Raw genomic sequence first — 16,761 nt, forward strand, 5'->3', positions numbered from 1 at the left:
ATAAAAATTGCAAAGTTAAAAATGTCCAAAATGGCATTTAAAGTGATCTTGCTTTTCCTAGGATGAAAAGAATACATCAAGTGTTGTCTTCACTAGCAATTCTGCAGAAGCATCCCCATCAGAAAGGGGAAAATACTCTAGCCAAAAATGATCCTGCAGCTCCAGATTCTGAAAACAAGAACAGATTGCAGCCAGAGTCATAGGATAGAAATAATAAAAGATGGTAAAGGTCAATATAGCCACTTTAGAGCAATCAGAGCAAGTGTGATATTAGCAATACATCCAGTACCCATTGTACTACACAGGGTTTCTCTTTACTCAGAGTTTCCAAAACTCAATATGCAAGTGTCGATTCAGGTATTTTTTTACTGTATTTTCTGCAGCTAAATAAGTATAAAATATCAGTCACTTCACAAGACAGATGTGATATTTGACTTACACTGACACTAGATGTATGGCAGAATCTACTCTGACTTTACTGTGTCAACTGTACAACTGCAGGATGCCCTGTGCACTCACTGGGTTTTGGTGAACAGACTCTAGGTGTGAGGAGAAGTATAACATGTCATGCATTCCCCAGGAGGTGCAATACCAGAGACTTGGAACTTGAGCAAGGAAAATCCACTAAAAGCATACATGTTTCTGTGTGACCACAGTATCCTGAAACTAAACCATTTTTCTTTTAGAGATTAGGCAGGTAACAGGCTAATAACAGCAATATATAGGTATATGTATACATATACATGTATGTATACATATGCATACATATACATATTCAATGTAATCTTCAGTAATATTCAAATGATATTTTCCAGAGATAGATGGCACAACAAAGCTACAACTACGTGCAACATCAAATCTCTCCTGGAAGAGAGCACTATGAGAAGGAGACCACATTTGGAGAGACCACAGTGAATGGAACCTGCATATGCTTTAAAAGTGTCAATAAAGCCAGGACAGCACTGTCAGAAGAATGTCTGTCCAAGGAGAGCAAAGGATCCAGATGTGAAACAATGGAGCTAGATGCCCAGGATCTCAGCAAAGGTAAAAGTTGCATTGTTGAGATAGTAGCTTGTCACCCTTTGCCCAAAAATCAAAAAGCACTTGAACCCATGTCACCTCTTTGCTCTTCCCTCAGGAAAAGTGTGTTTTCTCAGCCTCCACTGACCCATCCTTATCAATTAATTTGCCCAGTTATTCATCCTCACCTCTCCTTTCTCTGTAGCTTCTCACCAGATGTGTGCTTTCTCACCTCTGGCTGTTTGCAGGTACTGCCTCTCTCTGTCTTTCTGGATACTTTGTCTTCACTGTTCTTCACCTTAGAGCCTATAGTGCTGGCCCAAGTCTGACACATAAGCCTTCTGTGTGTTCCAGTAGTTCCCTGTACTACACGTGCATAGAATGTGACCAGTGTGGACATTCTGTCCTTCTGATTTGGGAGGGTTATATCATATGGTTGCTGAATAGTGACTCTTGTCATGAGTCTACAGCTTGTCCTAGTACATGGTTGTTGACTAGATAACAAAGGGAAACTATCCAGCATTTAGCTAGATGATAACAAAGTCTGGGTGCAACCATAAGCATATTGCATAACCATAAGCATATTGCATTCTTCTTGTTTTGTAATGTAGGGGTACATACATCATTTTATTTTCAACTGTGAGTGGTGCTCTCAATCTGCCTTACTTACTTATGATAACTTTATTCTAAAGCCTTTGAGATTGAGCATATTACTCTTGCTTTTCTGTCTATGTTCTGCTTGAGTACATCCTTGTTCCTTTCAAGCTCCTCCTTCAGAATCAGTATGCTGACATTCACAATCTACGTCAGGAAGAATGGGAACCATATAGAAATTTTAAAGAAAACCATTTTCTGAACGATGACAAAAATTTACTGAAGTGTTTGCATATTTAAGAGTTTTCTATTAAAATGCACTAATTAGAAATCATTCATTTAAAGCTCTTTATGGCATCAGTAGCTTTTTGGTGGATTTAAAAAGTGACAATCAGTTCTTCTGCCCAAGTGCTACCCCCTTCAATATTATTCATATCACTAAATATTTTAGAGAGAAAAAATCAGTTGAGTAATGGTTTACCTGCATTTTTCTCCTCTGTAAAACTTTTAGGCTGATCGCTTACCTACCCTCCATTAACTTCTCATAGCCAATAAGCAGTGATCCTCCTTGCCCCCCCCTCTGTATGTGTGTGTGTGTGTGTGTGTGTGTGTGAAAGACAAGGTAGAGATGTAGAGGTCAGAGGACACCATCTGGGAGTAGGTTTAATTCTCCTATCACGAATTCCAGGAATGGAATTCAGGTTGTCAGGCTTGTATGGAAAATGGTCTTAGGTGCTGAGCCATTTCAATGGCCATTTTCCTATGTTTTCTTTCCATTAAAAAATAAAAACAGAAGTGTTTCTTATATTCCTCTCCCTCTCTAAATAAGCAAATGTTTGTACAATGCTAGCTAGTAGTGAAAACATAGGACTGTGCATGCAGCTTGGGGGTAGTGTGAGCTTGCCTCATACGTGTAAGGCTCCAGGTTCCCTCTCTAACAATGAAAAAAGCAACAACATTTTAAAGTAACTAAATATTTTTCAGTACAGTCAGTAATTGTATAATACACAAGGACCTAATGATCAAGTCCATGCCTTCCTTATTTCTTTGGGTCCAGAAGAAATCATTATATATCCCCTGCTCTTTGATTTATTCCCATGTGTTGTGTGTAGTCATATATAGGCCTAAGGGAATTTTCTTCAGAATTTATAGATTTCTTATAACTCAACACTAGAATGACAGCCCAGTGACACAGAGGGCAATAAATGGATCTGAAGAGAAATTGTGTTAGTATTCAGACACACCCTGTCACAGCACCTCACACCATTTGCATGGCTGCATAGCAAATGGTATCTTGTCCCCTTAAGAGACCGTCTGCTTACTCTCAGTCTCTCTAGTGCTCTCCCTCCCTCTCTCCATCTCTCCCTCCCTCCCTTCCTCCCTCCTTTTCCCCTTCACTCTTTTTCTCTTTTTCCCCCACTGAGGCAAGCAGATCTCAGCCTCTTTTCCTTCTCCCTCCTCCCTCTCTGTCTTTCTCTGTCCCTTCCTCCCATCCCTTCCTCCCCTCTACACCTCCTCTTTTAATAAAATTTTGCACTCAATCTCCATCTACATGGCATATTTGTCTGTCCCTTACCAGCTGCAGTTTGAACTTCACCCACATGCCATGTGACCTGAAAAGATTTCCAAATGTCCCACTGGCACACTGGAAGATATTCAACACCATCAGCCATCAAGTGTTGCTAATTAAATTTCAATGAGAAGATACTTGATATCATTAAGATGGTGAAAATGCAAAAGATAAGTCAATCCTGGTGCCACAGCTCTGCAATCCCAGCACTTGGTAGAGGAGTGTGTGTGTGTGTGTGTGTGTGTGTGTGTGTGTGTGTGTGTGTGACATATGAGGTTGAAGCTGGACAGCAAAATAGGGTCTAGCAATTGAAAAGTAGATGTTGCATGCTTTGGATATAAGTCACAGGTAAAGCACTTGTCTAGCATGCACAGGTGCTGGGGCACATGTTGGGGTGTAAAGATACCAGAGAACAGGAACCTACTACATTACTGTTGGAATGTAAATTAAAATGGTGCAGCCACTAGCACCTGAGCTTTTATATAAGAAAAAAGAGAGAAACCCCTATTACCTACTGCTTGATGAGTAGGTAAACAAAGGGTGGTGTGTTAATACAGTGGTCTAGTTTCTAGTCATGGAAAGAGGTAGAGAATTGATACATGATAATATCACAAACATTATATATATATATAATATATAAATATCATGAATTCTATAACATGAATAAATATCACAAACATTAAGCTCAGTTGAAAGTAGCCAAAGGACTGAAGAATAGGACACTTCTTTATCAGATTATTTGATTTCTCTTAAATGCCCAGAATGAGACACTTGAAACAGAAAGTTAGGTGGGTAACTAATAGGTGGTGGGGGTCTGGAGAAATGAAGAGTAACTACTAATGAATAAAGGGTTTTTTCTCGAATGACAAAATTATTTTAAAAGTAAATAGAAGGATGGTTGCATAATTTTAAGAACATAGTAAAAAACCTACTGGATTATATACTTGAAAAGTGTGAACTTACTACATAAATGTATAACTTCTCAATATCTATAGATCACATTTATTTCATGTCTATGTATGTTTTGTCTGCATACATGTGTGTTCACTCTGTGCATGTCTGCTGCCTGCAAAGAGACAAGAGGGTGTTGGATCCTCTAGATATAAATTTACAGGTATGTGTGAGCCTCCTTCCATTTGGGTGTGGGTGTAGGTTGAAGGGTTTGTGCTGAGAGGTACTGAGGACTACTTTTCTCCTCCAGGAGCATGCAGAGTACCTTCCAGTACAGTGAACTGTGGTTGGTAGGTGAATAATGTAGTTAGACACCAGCTCAACTTCTCCATATTCAGTGACAGAAGTGTTACCTCCAGAAACAAGACCTTAACATCGGGTTGTGTGAGCAACCAAGAGCCTTGGCAATAGCCTGTGCTATTTGGTGGTTTCCATGGGTCCCTTTGGTTAATGACTCAACAGGCTGTAACCTGTTCCTGGCACTGGAGGTTTAATTTGGTGGCACATGATATCTAGTTGAAGTCTTCTCTCCCCTGTTGTTTTTTGTCTCCTTGTGGATTCCTTTCACATATGTACAGGAAGCTTCTAAGGGTAGTCACTGTTTATATAGTTTTTCAAAGGACCTTCAGTATTTGTTGTCCCTCTCCATTTCCCCTCCTTTACCTTTCTGTCCCATCTCCCTTTCATTAAACCATCCAATTCTAGTTTTTCTCTATAGCTACATAACACTATAGACTTTTTCCTTTCCTTGAGAGATACTCTTCTCCCTTCTGGTCCCTTACTAGTTCCATACTTCTGTGGGTATTCAGAATTGAGGTTCCTATATCAGAACCAAAACATCTTTAAAAGAGAAAACATAACAATATTTGTCTACATGTACTGAGCACTGTATGCTTTTGTCACTGGAGTCTGACATGGGCATGCACAGAACACACACATGGTGCTCAACTGCTGAGTACCATTGTGAGCTCACAGTGCATCACTATGCCCATGGAATTGTGTTGCTAAGAATGAAGCAGAGTTCAGCTCACACTGAACCAAGGACCTGCCCAAGCAGGACGCTTATTTGGTTCAGTGGGGAGACTTAACCATTGTTTTTAACGTTTACTGTTGGGTTTGTGAGGGTGTGGGTGGCTAAAGGGGAAGGCAGGGAGGGCCAGTAGGGCCAGGAGGGCTGGGAGGGCCAGGAGGGCTGGGAAGGCAGGGAGGGCAGGGAGGGCCGGGAAAGGAGGGAGGGCCAGGAGGGTCAGGAGGGAAGGAAGGGCAGGGAGGGCAGGGAGGGCAGGGAGGGCCCGGAGGGCAGGGAGGGGCAGGGAGGGCCAGAAGGGCCTGTGGAGCCTGAGGCTCAACAATGCAGGAGGATTTTGAATATGATGCTCTTACTATTAGAGCCCCTCAGCGGACTCGGACTCGCTGGTACACCCGCCTGTGGCCTGCCTGCCTGGGTCATGGGTGCTTGGGTCCGAGAAGGCAACGATTTCCCCTATATTTAATTGGTTACGATCCTGTGGGGCGGTTCCAAAGGGCGGCCAGTGTGGGTGATGTGACTTCTTTGGAAAGATACATCAATGGCAGTGAACATCATGTCAATGAATGCGACTGGAGGGACAGGTAATGGGGCCTGGGGAGGGCCGAGGGGCAGGAGGGGCAGAAACTGTTGGGGACAGTCAGGGTCTACCAGGGAGAAACATACCTTTCAGATCTGCAGCCTGAGGGAGGGTAGATGTCATGCTTAAGGCTCTTCTTTCATGGAGACCTCTGGGTTTTGTACCTGCTTTAGGCTCCTAGGCACCTGAAACCTGCACACCTTGGAAGGGCAGCTCCTAGGCGTTCTTTAAGAGAAGCAAAACAAAGAACTTCAGTTAGTTTACAAATCCCTTTACATTGTCTCTCTTAGAGCACTTTATTGAGGGCTTTAAAGGAATTTAGCTAAGAAAACCACATACATCTTTTTATGTGTACACTTAAAATTTTTAGGTTTGAGTGTTTTGCCTGCATGTATTTTCCATGTACCACACAAGCATAGGAAGAGGGTGTTGGATCTCCAGAAACTGGAATCATGGACAGTTGTGATCTGCTTTGTGGTTGTTAGGAATCAAACCCAGGTCCTCTGCAGGAAAAACTAGCACTTGTAAATGCCAAGCCATTTCTCCAGCCCTTATGTATATGTTTTTAATGCTGTTATATGCAACACAGAAAATTGTATCATAAGATAAATTTTCACATATAAAGCCAACTCAAAGCCAAAGAAACCCACAAAGAATCACCAAGAAATCTTATGTCTGTTTCATGCTTGCTGAGGAATATCATAAGGAAATTTTCAGCTTGAACTATAACTCTGTCCCCCGACCCCTTATATACATGTTGTGTGTGTTTTGGTCCATACATGAAGGCTATCAGTTGACATCTCTTTGAAAATTTCTTTTCATCTCATTAAAAAAAATCACATGTGTGTGTGCACTTGTGCCTCACACATGCCCACTAAGTGTGTGAAGGTCAGAAGAGAACTGTTGACAGCTGTGTTCTGCCACCTTGTGGATTCTGGGCATTGAATGTAGGCCATTGGTTCTGCCAGTAGGTGGCCTCACCTGATGAACCACCCTGTGGTTCCTCCACCTCAGCTTTTTAGACAGATTCTCTCACCCAAATCCCCAGAGTTTGACTGATTGTCTTGGAGTATACTGATTGACCTAGACTTGCTGGTAGTCTGTCCAGTCAGCTTTCCTGACATTCTATAAATTTAAATATTGAAAACAATGAGTGATGCTCAATTAAATCCCTAGTATTTTTTGTCTTAAAGCTTTTTGAAAATCAAAGCAAGGGAGCTATGATACCATAAGTTATCTCCTTCTGGATAGATTTGCTCAGTTTTGGTGCTAATTCATGGAGGTATAAGGCAAAGTCATTTGCTACCACCTGGTGTCTATATTAACATGGACATTCTGTCTATTGTCTGAAGACTATGCTGTGTCCCTGTTGGCAGCAAATATAGAAACATTAATTCTGGGCATTGAGAAATGAAAAAATTAAAGTATTGATGACTGAAAATTTAGATTTTTGTTTGTTGTTATTGCTATTCTAAATATGTTTACATTTCATAGTCTTAAGAGCTGAAATTTACATAGATACATGTGACCTTTAGAAGCGTCATGGGCCTGTGGATTGTGTCATATTTCATTGGATGGTAGGCACAATGGACTGCATGGTGACCTTTTATTTTGTATGGTAGCAAAGTAAAAAACATTGCCAATCATAGTCATAAAATATTATGAATTATCAGTGGCAGACATCAGCAATGCTAAAGTGTGAAATAAAGAGTAAGGTGGGTGCAGTGGAACTGCCTGCATTCCTACCTACTGGGAGGATTACCAAGTTCAAGGCCTGCTTATGGAATATAGTTTTAAAATATTGTAAAGTTATTTGAGTAAAGAATTTCACATCTGCAGTAGGTATAATTCTGTTATTTCTCTTCATTGAAATATTGTGTTTGTTACCATTAGGAAGACCAATCATAATTGTATCCAGCAAACACTGAGCTGTCAGGTGCTGGAAGCATTTGTACGTGCTTTTGAAGATGTGAGTTGAAGCATCACAGCAGCACTGTGTAAGAGAGCTGCAGTGTTGAATCCCCATTCTCCAGATGGAGAGATTGATTTGTGGAGCTCATAGGAAGTCTATGTTGTAACTCATAACACTCAGTGATTAGAGTAGGATTCAAATCCAATCTGAGTTCAATCTATTGGGCATTCTCCTGTTATCCAGAGAGGCTGCTCTGAGGCAGGATGAAGCTTGTGATAGAGCACTCGCCTTGAATGGTACAGCCATTCGCCTTGAATGGTACAGCCATGCACTATATGCCTGGCACAAAAGATGAACACCTGAGTAGAGAAATAAGTAAATAAGAAAATTTTAGTTTCTTCTCTTACATCAGAAGGAAATGCACATTGGTGTCTACTATGTACACTTGAGTGTGCCTTTACATAATAATCTGTAATTTCCTAAAATGTCCTCTCAATTTGTAGGAGTGCACTACACTACGCCGCTGCCCATAACCATCCAAATGTTGTAGCGTTGCTATCATCCAACGACTGTACCAATATTAACTTGAAGGATGATGAAGGATGCACGCCCTTAATTAAGGTAGCTATCGGGAAACACTTTTGGTATAAAATGGATTAGAAATTATCCTTGTTTGGTTTTTGTCCATCTCAGGACAGGAAAGGTTTATTTGGCTTACAATTCCACATCACAGTCAGTCATGAAGGGAAACCAGGTCAGGAGTTCAATCAGGACCTGAGGCAGGAAAAGAAGCAGAGGTCATGGGGGAATGATGCTTTTCCATGGCTTTTTCCAAGGCTTGCTCAGATTTCTCATACTACTCAGGACAACCTTCCCAGTCATGCCACGATCCCTAGGAAGCTGTGCCCTCCCATATCAACCTCAATCAATATTCAAGAAAATACTATACAGGCTTTTCAGAGTCCAGTCTGGTAGAGGCAGTTCTTCAAGTGAGGTTCCTTCTTTCCAGGAGTCTTCAACCTGTTCCATGGTATCAAAACAAGGAAATGAACAAGCAACCTCCCCCACTACAACAATGGCCAAACAGTGCTAGTGAAAAGCTTTAATATCTAGGTGTGATGGCACAACTCTGAAACTCTACCACTTGGAAAACTTTGGTGGGGAGGTTATGAATTTAGGAAAGTCTGGGTACTTGAGGACCCTCTCTCAAAAAGAGAGGAATAATATGCTTAACCTAAATTGGTCTGATCCAAGGGTAACTATTCAATGGAATTGTTGGAATGCTTATTCAAGTTCTTGATTTCATTATGTCTTTCTTTGTACAATACCCACAGGCCACCCAGAGGGACAACATAGAGTGTATCTCTATCCTACTCATGCACGGTGCTGATCCCCACATTGTCGATGACAGCGGACATGCTGCCCTACACCACGCCATTTGCAGGGGAAAAACCACAGTTGTCAACAAGCTGTTAGAGTATAATGCAGATATTACAGCAAAAACAGGGGTAAGAATCATTCAACTTCATTCACAATGTACTTCCAGCAATGACACTCAGATCACTTTCCACATTCTGAAGCTCAAGCAGTCTCACTGAATTTGTTCAGAGTCAAGCATTTTTTCCTAATCTGTTTTTCATAGTTTTGTAGGTAACTTAAAGGAACTCAGCACAGCACATTTTGTTTCAGACTTGGGCTTTACTTTAAAATTGAACAAGTAAAGGACTTGGGCCCACATATACTTCACATACACACAAACAATAGAAAAAATAGTTTTAAGATAAATGTCTGTAGAAAATACAAATCTGTTGCAATTAAGAAGCTACTGATATGACTTGTCCCTCAGAGATGAGGCTAGAGTGGGAACGTCACAGGAACACAGGTAAATGTGGAAATTTGATCATTGAAGAAAATATACTGAGAAGACTTTTTCACTTAACTTTTTCAGATTTTATATGTACATAATGACGGGGCCAAAATGTGACTCTGTCTTAGACAAGGAGCAACTCCATTGTAATTAATGACCTAAGCCTGAATCCAGGGAGTTCCCCAGTCAATTCCCCAGTTCCCCAATTGGCTAAACAGTTCCAAACCTGGCCTTACAAGGCTGGGAGACCAGAGTTGCAGGCTCTGGCTGCTCCTGACCATAGTGACACAAAATTTCCACAGTGGATGAAACTGTTACTAGTTCTGTCCAATCAACATGCCCCCCATGTAACTGCTCCCCGACTGCCCAATTGTTAAAAAGATACTTAGAATTCCCCATGTCCTCTTTCAAAGGGCCTGCATGTCTTTGTCCCTGGCCCTCATTAACATTTTACATGGGTGATGGACTGTTGCATGCTGGCTATATCTGAAGAATAAGCACTCTTTGTGTTTACATACCATTTGAGTCTGAGGTCTTCCTCCAGCATTTTTTGGACCACTGCAACAGGAAATGATATTTGGTTTGGGAGACAATTTTTAGTTTAGGGAAAATAGTTTTGAAATACAGATTGAGAAACTGCTCCAGAGATGCCACTTGAGTTCACTCATTCAACAGATGCACACCAAATCTACCGCCATGTTTTAGGATTGGGGCAATGGAGGCACATCTCCATGGAGCTAAGAAACTTGGAACCAGCAAGCGTTTGTGGGAAGTTCTGGAAAAAGTGGTGTTCATGGGCATTGTTGGACAGGGAAAAATGTTTCCTTTTCAAAGGAAAGGGAAGCCCTGTGTGTGTGTGAATCTGTAGCAAGGGCTGAAGAAAAATCTATCCTTTTGTGACTCATTTTCTTTACAAAATCTGTGATACAGTTTTCAGTTGAGAAGCATGTCAGTTTATAAAATGAAAATTTTCCTTTGCAGTATGGATTGACTCCTTACAGGCTTGCAATAAATGAAAATCAGCCTGAAATGGCGGAGTTCCTGATTCAGAATGGTGCGGATGCACATGAGGAGCTTGCGCCAAATAGGTACCATTTCTTTTTTACAATCTTAGTGCCATTTTTGAGGGAGTCATTGCTTAAGTAATGAACACTAAAATGGTAGAGGGAATATGGCTTCAACTCATAAGCACCTATTGAGAAAGACTAGCTCACAGGGAGTGTGAGCTGGAAAAGAGACTGTTCCAACATAAACAAAGGAACAGTGTGTACCAGGGCTCAGATTCCCATTTAAAAACAAGTTGTCATTTCTAATCTGATTTGATTGGCAATTTTTTACTTGTTAAGGCAACTTCACATTAGTGTTGTTTACTTTGGAAAGTGTCAGCTTTATTTTCAACACTGAAATGTATAATTTTATTATTTCTTATTATGTTCCTTATATATTTTATTCTTATATATGTTCAACTTAAATATTTTTTTTCAAATATTTTTGATTACTCACTCTGCTTTAAGTGAATTTTGAATAAGCAAATAGATTCGGTTATCCATCAATTAGATGATATTACCAGATGCTGTTACTTTTTCCCATGTCCTGTCTGAAATATCTTGACACTGTGTTGGTCAGATGTGAATCTGTGCACCCAAACTCTTGAAACAGCTAATCTGGTTAGGGATACTTGTCCAAAATGAGTACAAAGAACAAAGACTCCATTGAGAAAATGCCTCCATACTATCTGGTTGTAAGGCATTTTCTTAATTAGTGATTGATGAATGTGGACCCAACACATCATGGGAAGTGCTGTTCCAGGGCTCATGGTCCTGAGTTATATAAGAAAGCAAAATGAGCAAGCCAGTAAGCAGCTCCCTTCCATGGCCTTTGTAAGCTCCTGCCTTCAGCTTCCTTCCCTGTTTAAATTTTTGCCCTGACTTCCTTTAATGGTGGACTATGATGTGGACATATAAGCCAAATGAATTCTTTGGTCCCAAGTTCATTTTGGTCATGGTGTTTTATCATAGAAATAGCAGCTCTAAACAGGATACTTGGTATTTAAGATGAGTTCAACATTAAAAATCAAACGATTACCTTTTTTGTTCATACATGTAAGTTTAAAGTCAGATGAATTAAAAAGTAAAGCCTGTGTGTTGTGTATTTTTTATTGAAAATACACTTTTGCATACCATATATTCTAAACATGGTTTAGCATCCCTCATCTTCATGTACTTGTTTTTGTGTCCCATCCAAAATACAGCACAACACTGTGTGATGGCTTTGCCTTCCATCTTATTTGAGGCATGTTTTCTATTTTTATTTGGCACTTCGCCACTTACTCCAGGTGAGCGGGCTGGGAAGCCTCTTTGGTATTTTACTACCTCCACCTCCTTTGTACTTTAAAAGTGCTGGGATTATAGACACATTACAAGTGTCTGACTTTTTGTTGAATTCCAGGTATTCAAATTCTGGGCTACTGTGACAGTTATGTATACCCACTGAGCCATATATCTGACTCTAGAACACTCAATTTTTAGAAGAAGACTTTGAGCCTAAATTAAAGAAGTGGTTATAAGTGTATTGCTATTAATTATGGAACTAAGGCTTCTGAGTGCAGAGCACTTTCAATTAAACCTCTAATCCAGTTAGAGGGTCTGTGTTTCTCTCTAAGAAGAACCATTTGAGGTCGTTTATTTTTCCTTTAGTACAAGATAAACAGAAATTTGTAAAGCTGGTACTTTTGAAGCAAATAGAGAAAGTATGCTTGTGTCTTTGACATGGAATAACACAGTTTTAGGAATTCATGACTAGGAACATGTCTCAGGAATAAAGTACTTATCACACAAACCCAAGATTTCAGAGTTCAACTCCTCAGAACACAGAAAGGGCCTCATTTGCTTGTGTGCATCTTTAATCTCAGGGAACCTTGAGGGCCATGGGAGATGGAGACAGGAGGCTGTCCGGAAAGTTATACTTTAGTCTTGCTTTTACAGCTGTTAACAACAAGAAACTCTGTCTCAAAAGTGAGTTAGGAGGTAAGGACTGGCAGTCAAAGATGTCTTCTGACCTAAAAAACATGCACTAGGATCAACAGACACAAATGCATACACACATGTGAACAGGAACGCATATCAAATACAAAGATGAAAAAGTTAAGTTTAGATTGTTGATCCAATAATATTGGGGATCATTATCTACTAAAAAGGCATTGAAAATAGTGGTCAAGGTTGAAGGTTTTCCTTCAGATTACTGGAGATCACTTCAGCAGCGGTGCTATTTTGGACAAGGTTCACACTACAGGTAAAAGGTCCCATGACAAGCTCCAAGACCGTGATGACAGCCAAAGCATGCGAAAGGAACGGCGAAAGCAGAAGCTAGGAGAATAAAGCTGCTGGTCCAGAGTGTACTGGCAATAGGCCCCGAAGTCCAGCAGTCTTAGCTGTGACCTGGGAAGGATATAGCTGACAAAAGAATGTTGCTTTCCTTGAGTTTTGAAGCTGGTCGTGAGTTCCAAAGACTCAGGATTACACAAAAAGTCACTAAATAAAGAAACAGCCAGGCGGTGGTTTCAGCTTTCACACATGAATGAACTGTTAAAACAATTTGAAAGTACCACAACTGTGATGGCTTCTGAGAATGCAGGCAGAAGGATGATTAGAAGCAAAAAAAATCAAACAAACAAACAAACAAAAAACAAAAAAATAAACAAAAAACCAAACAAACAAAAAACCTTTTTCATATACTGACCATTGAGAGCATAGTACTCAACAGAATGCCTCCAAAGAGTTCTGACAGAGATAGCACTGTGGGGCCATAGGGACATGCAGGCAGATGAATGGAACAGGAGCACTGACTCCACAAGCATATAATACAAGGTTAAAGCAAATCATATGAAAAAAGCACTGCTATCATTCATGTGTGTGTGTGTGTATGTGAGTGTGAGTGTGTGAGTGTGTGTGTGTTTTAATCAAGAGCTAAATTTTCACCGTTTCTTCTCCATGAGGAAAGGTGGAAGGACAGCAGTTATTAATCATCACCAACTGTTGAAGAATGAATTTAGAGTTATTAGGCCAGGCCTTGTTGCCCATGCCTTTAATCCCAGAACGTGGAAGGCAGGAGGCACAGAGATAGATCTCTTTGATTTCAAGACCAACATGATGCATATAGTGGGATTAATAGCTGTTGGGCACATAATGAGATCCTGTTTCAAAAAATTATTTGTAAATATCTAATGTAAGCTATATTAGGGACTCAGAAATAAAGAATTTAGAAAACATGCTAAGTGTTTTTATATAAATAGTTAAATGATGATCACTTTTAAACATATGTCACAGTGGAGGAACAGATGCAGGAGAATCTGAACAAACCAAGAAAAAGTGTGCTAACATCAACAAAGGTAAGAATGATTCCAACTGCTCCTTCCTTTCCTAAAGAAAATAAGGAAGAGTAAAGATTTTAGATCCCTTAAAGGAGTTAAGGAAATCAAGTATAAATGCAGTTCTCTGGTTTTCAAATATTCTAAAAAGTCAGAATTAAGAAACTATTTCAAAGAATTTTCAATTGTGAAAGTATATTGTCAAAACACTGCTTATTTTACATTCATGCTGATATCTGTACTGCCTTTGAATAAAGGAGTAATCAACTTCACGCAGCACGTGTCCTACATAGTCACATTGCAGCAAATAGGATAATCAGAAATACATATTCTTCTTTAGTTTTATGACAAAAGCCTTGTATTTTGTACTGCATACCAATACACAGGTAAGTGTCACTAGAATGTAATTATGTCACAAACAAACCTCAGTTATCAATAACTTTTATTAAATAATTTTCCTACCTTATGACATAATTAAAATCTTCTGACCTCTTTAATGTCTGTGCAGTTTCTCAATTTGGACAGTTTTGTCCTACTGTATAATTGTTTTCTCTAGAAATCTCCCATTTTAGGGTGAAAGCTTTGTTCTGTAGTGAATGTATTGATTTTATGAAGACGTATCAATCCTGACATGTTTTCCTTTTCCCTTCCTTCCTTCCTTCCTTCCTTCCTTCCTTCCTTCCTTCCTTCCTTCCTTCCTTCCTTCTCTTCTTTCCTTCTTTTTTGTTTTTTGTTTTCTGAAGTGCTAGACATTGAACACAAGGCTTTGGGAGCATTCTACGCAAGCACCCTACCCATAATCTCTACCTTCAGTACTTTTCTCTTTAGTTTTTCTTAAATAGAACATGGTAAGTGTGTATATCACTTCCATGCTGCAAAGCATGATTCTAGAATAAAAATTGGAACAAAAAGCAGAGTGAAGAAAATGACATCATTCTGTATTTCAAAGAATTAGCTGCCTCTCCATTGAGTCTGGAGAGCCTTTGTGGCAGTGGAGGAACACCACGTAGTATTTACTTTCGGCAACTATCATCACAGTGTCTTTTATACCTAACTTGCTAGTGGCAACCACACTAGGTAGTGAATCCAAAACTCTCAAGAGTAAGATGAAGAGAGTCAATATGATTGTAATGGAGACAGCTCTGTGTCACTTTATTATGAAGTTATTTATTCATGGCATTTGTGGTGGTGAGAACTGACTGAGGCCTCCTGCATAATAAGCATAGGCTTTCCTACTGAGCCGCAATCCCAGTCCACTAGTTGGTGGCTCAAATGACCTTCCTGAGTCACCATAGTTGGTGAGTGAAAGCTTTGCGGATTGTAGTAGTCTGGGCTTGCATCCATGGTTTCTTAGTGTCTGCAGCACATCTATCCAGGACCTTCTGACTTTCATGGTTTCCATTGAGAAGTCAGGCATAATTCTGATAGGTTTACCTTTATATGTTACGTGACCATTTTCCTTTGCACCTTTTAATATTCTTTCATTATTCTGTATGTTTTTTGTTTTGATTATTATAGGGCTAGGGGATGTTATTCTTTTGATCCAGTCTATTTGGTGTTCTGTAAGCTTCTTGAACTTCATAGGGATATCCTTCTTTAGGTTGGGAAAGTTTCCTTCTATAATTTTGTTCAATATGTTTTTTGTGCCTTTGAGCTGAAAAACAACAACTTCTTCTTCTTCTTCTTCTTCTTCTTCTTCTTCTTCTTCTTCTTCTTCTTCTTCTTCTTCTTCTTCTTCTTCTTCTTCCCCTATTATTCTTAGTTTTGACCTTTTCATGGTGGCCCAGATTTCCTGAATGTTTTGTGTTAAGAATTTGTTGGATTTAATGTTTTCTTTGACCAAAGATTCTATTTTCTTTATAGTACATTCAGCTCCTGAGATTCTTTCTTCTATCTCTTGTATTCTGTTGGTTGTACTTGTCTCTGTAGTTCCTGTTCATTTACCCAGATTTTCCATATCCAGAATTCCCTTGGTTTGTGTTTTCTTTATTACCTCTATTTCAGTCTTCAAGTCTTAAACTGTTTCTTTCACTTGTTTGATTGTTTTTTTTCATGGGTAGTTTTGGGTTTCTTTGTGGGATTTATTAATTTCTTCCAACTTTGTTTGTCTTCTCTTCAATTTCTTTAAGGGAGTTTTTCACTTCCTCTTTAAAGGTATACATCATTTTCATAAAGTTACATTCAAAGTCATTTTCTTCTACTTCTGGGTTAGGATGATCAAGTCTACCTTTTGTGTGTCCACTGGATTCTGGTGTTACCATGTTGTTTTTTAGGATGTCGGAGGAATTCTTACATAGGCACCTACCCATCTCTTTTTTCCCCCCATCTCTTCCTTCAAATGGGGCCAACAGTGTCTTGGCATGTTGGTACAATCCTTGCTGTGGCTGTCCCTTAGGTCTCCTCAGTATTGGAACAAGCTGTGTTTCAGAGTTCCACAGAGCTTCCAGGCTCTTAGGTCCCCTCAGTATTGGAACAAGCTGTGTTTCAGGGTTCCACGGAGCTTGCAGGTGAACAGGCACCACCTTGGATTTTCTTTGTGGTGAAGAGGATTAATGGAGGTCTCCCACATGCTAAGCCTCATTGGCAACCCATTTATTGGTAGGACCAACACTCTGCTTCAGCCATAGGCAATGCCAAGGAAGTTATATTACAGTTAATATACCGTGAATAAAATAAACAAGAATTTGCTTTATTCCTTTTCAGAGGGCGGGCTTTTAGCATGCAGTGGGAGCTTGATGTGTTCTGTGGGAACTCCAATGTTTCCTGGAAGGGACTACTACCATGCAGTTGCTGCTTGGTTCCCACGTTTATTTCATGCTTCTCACCCCAGAGATAGAGTTTAGGGTGCTTATTTACTGCAGGAGGCTTTCCAAT

The 16,761-nt window shown here is 39.8% G+C and overlaps 1 protein-coding gene across 3 annotated transcripts in view; it reads left to right on the forward strand.

Annotated features, from left to right (window-relative positions):
• Positions 1-829: 829 nt before the first annotated feature.
• Positions 830-16,761, forward strand: part of LOC125397705 (uncharacterized) — a 46,674-nt gene continuing 30,742 nt past the window's right edge. For 2 of the 3 annotated variants that reach the window (XM_087911945.1, XM_087911946.1), the window contains exons 1-5: positions 5,452-5,746; positions 8,158-8,275; positions 8,989-9,162; positions 10,503-10,609; positions 13,847-13,908. In XM_087911945.1, coding sequence (XP_087768071.1) covers positions 5,487-5,746; positions 8,158-8,275; positions 8,989-9,162; positions 10,503-10,609; positions 13,847-13,908 — 721 coding nt within the window. In that variant the 5' untranslated portion in view covers positions 5,452-5,486. Of the gene's footprint in view, positions 1,045-5,451; positions 5,747-8,157; positions 8,276-8,988; positions 9,163-10,502; positions 10,610-13,846; positions 13,909-16,761 lie in introns of those variants that run through there. The other variant, XM_087911947.1, reaches the window with a different exon arrangement.

The sequence above is a fragment of the Myodes glareolus genome, chromosome 12, assembly GCF_982192425.1.
Source record: "Myodes glareolus chromosome 12, mMyoGla1.1, whole genome shotgun sequence".
Classification (NCBI taxonomy): Eukaryota; Metazoa; Chordata; class Mammalia; order Rodentia; family Cricetidae; genus Myodes; species Myodes glareolus.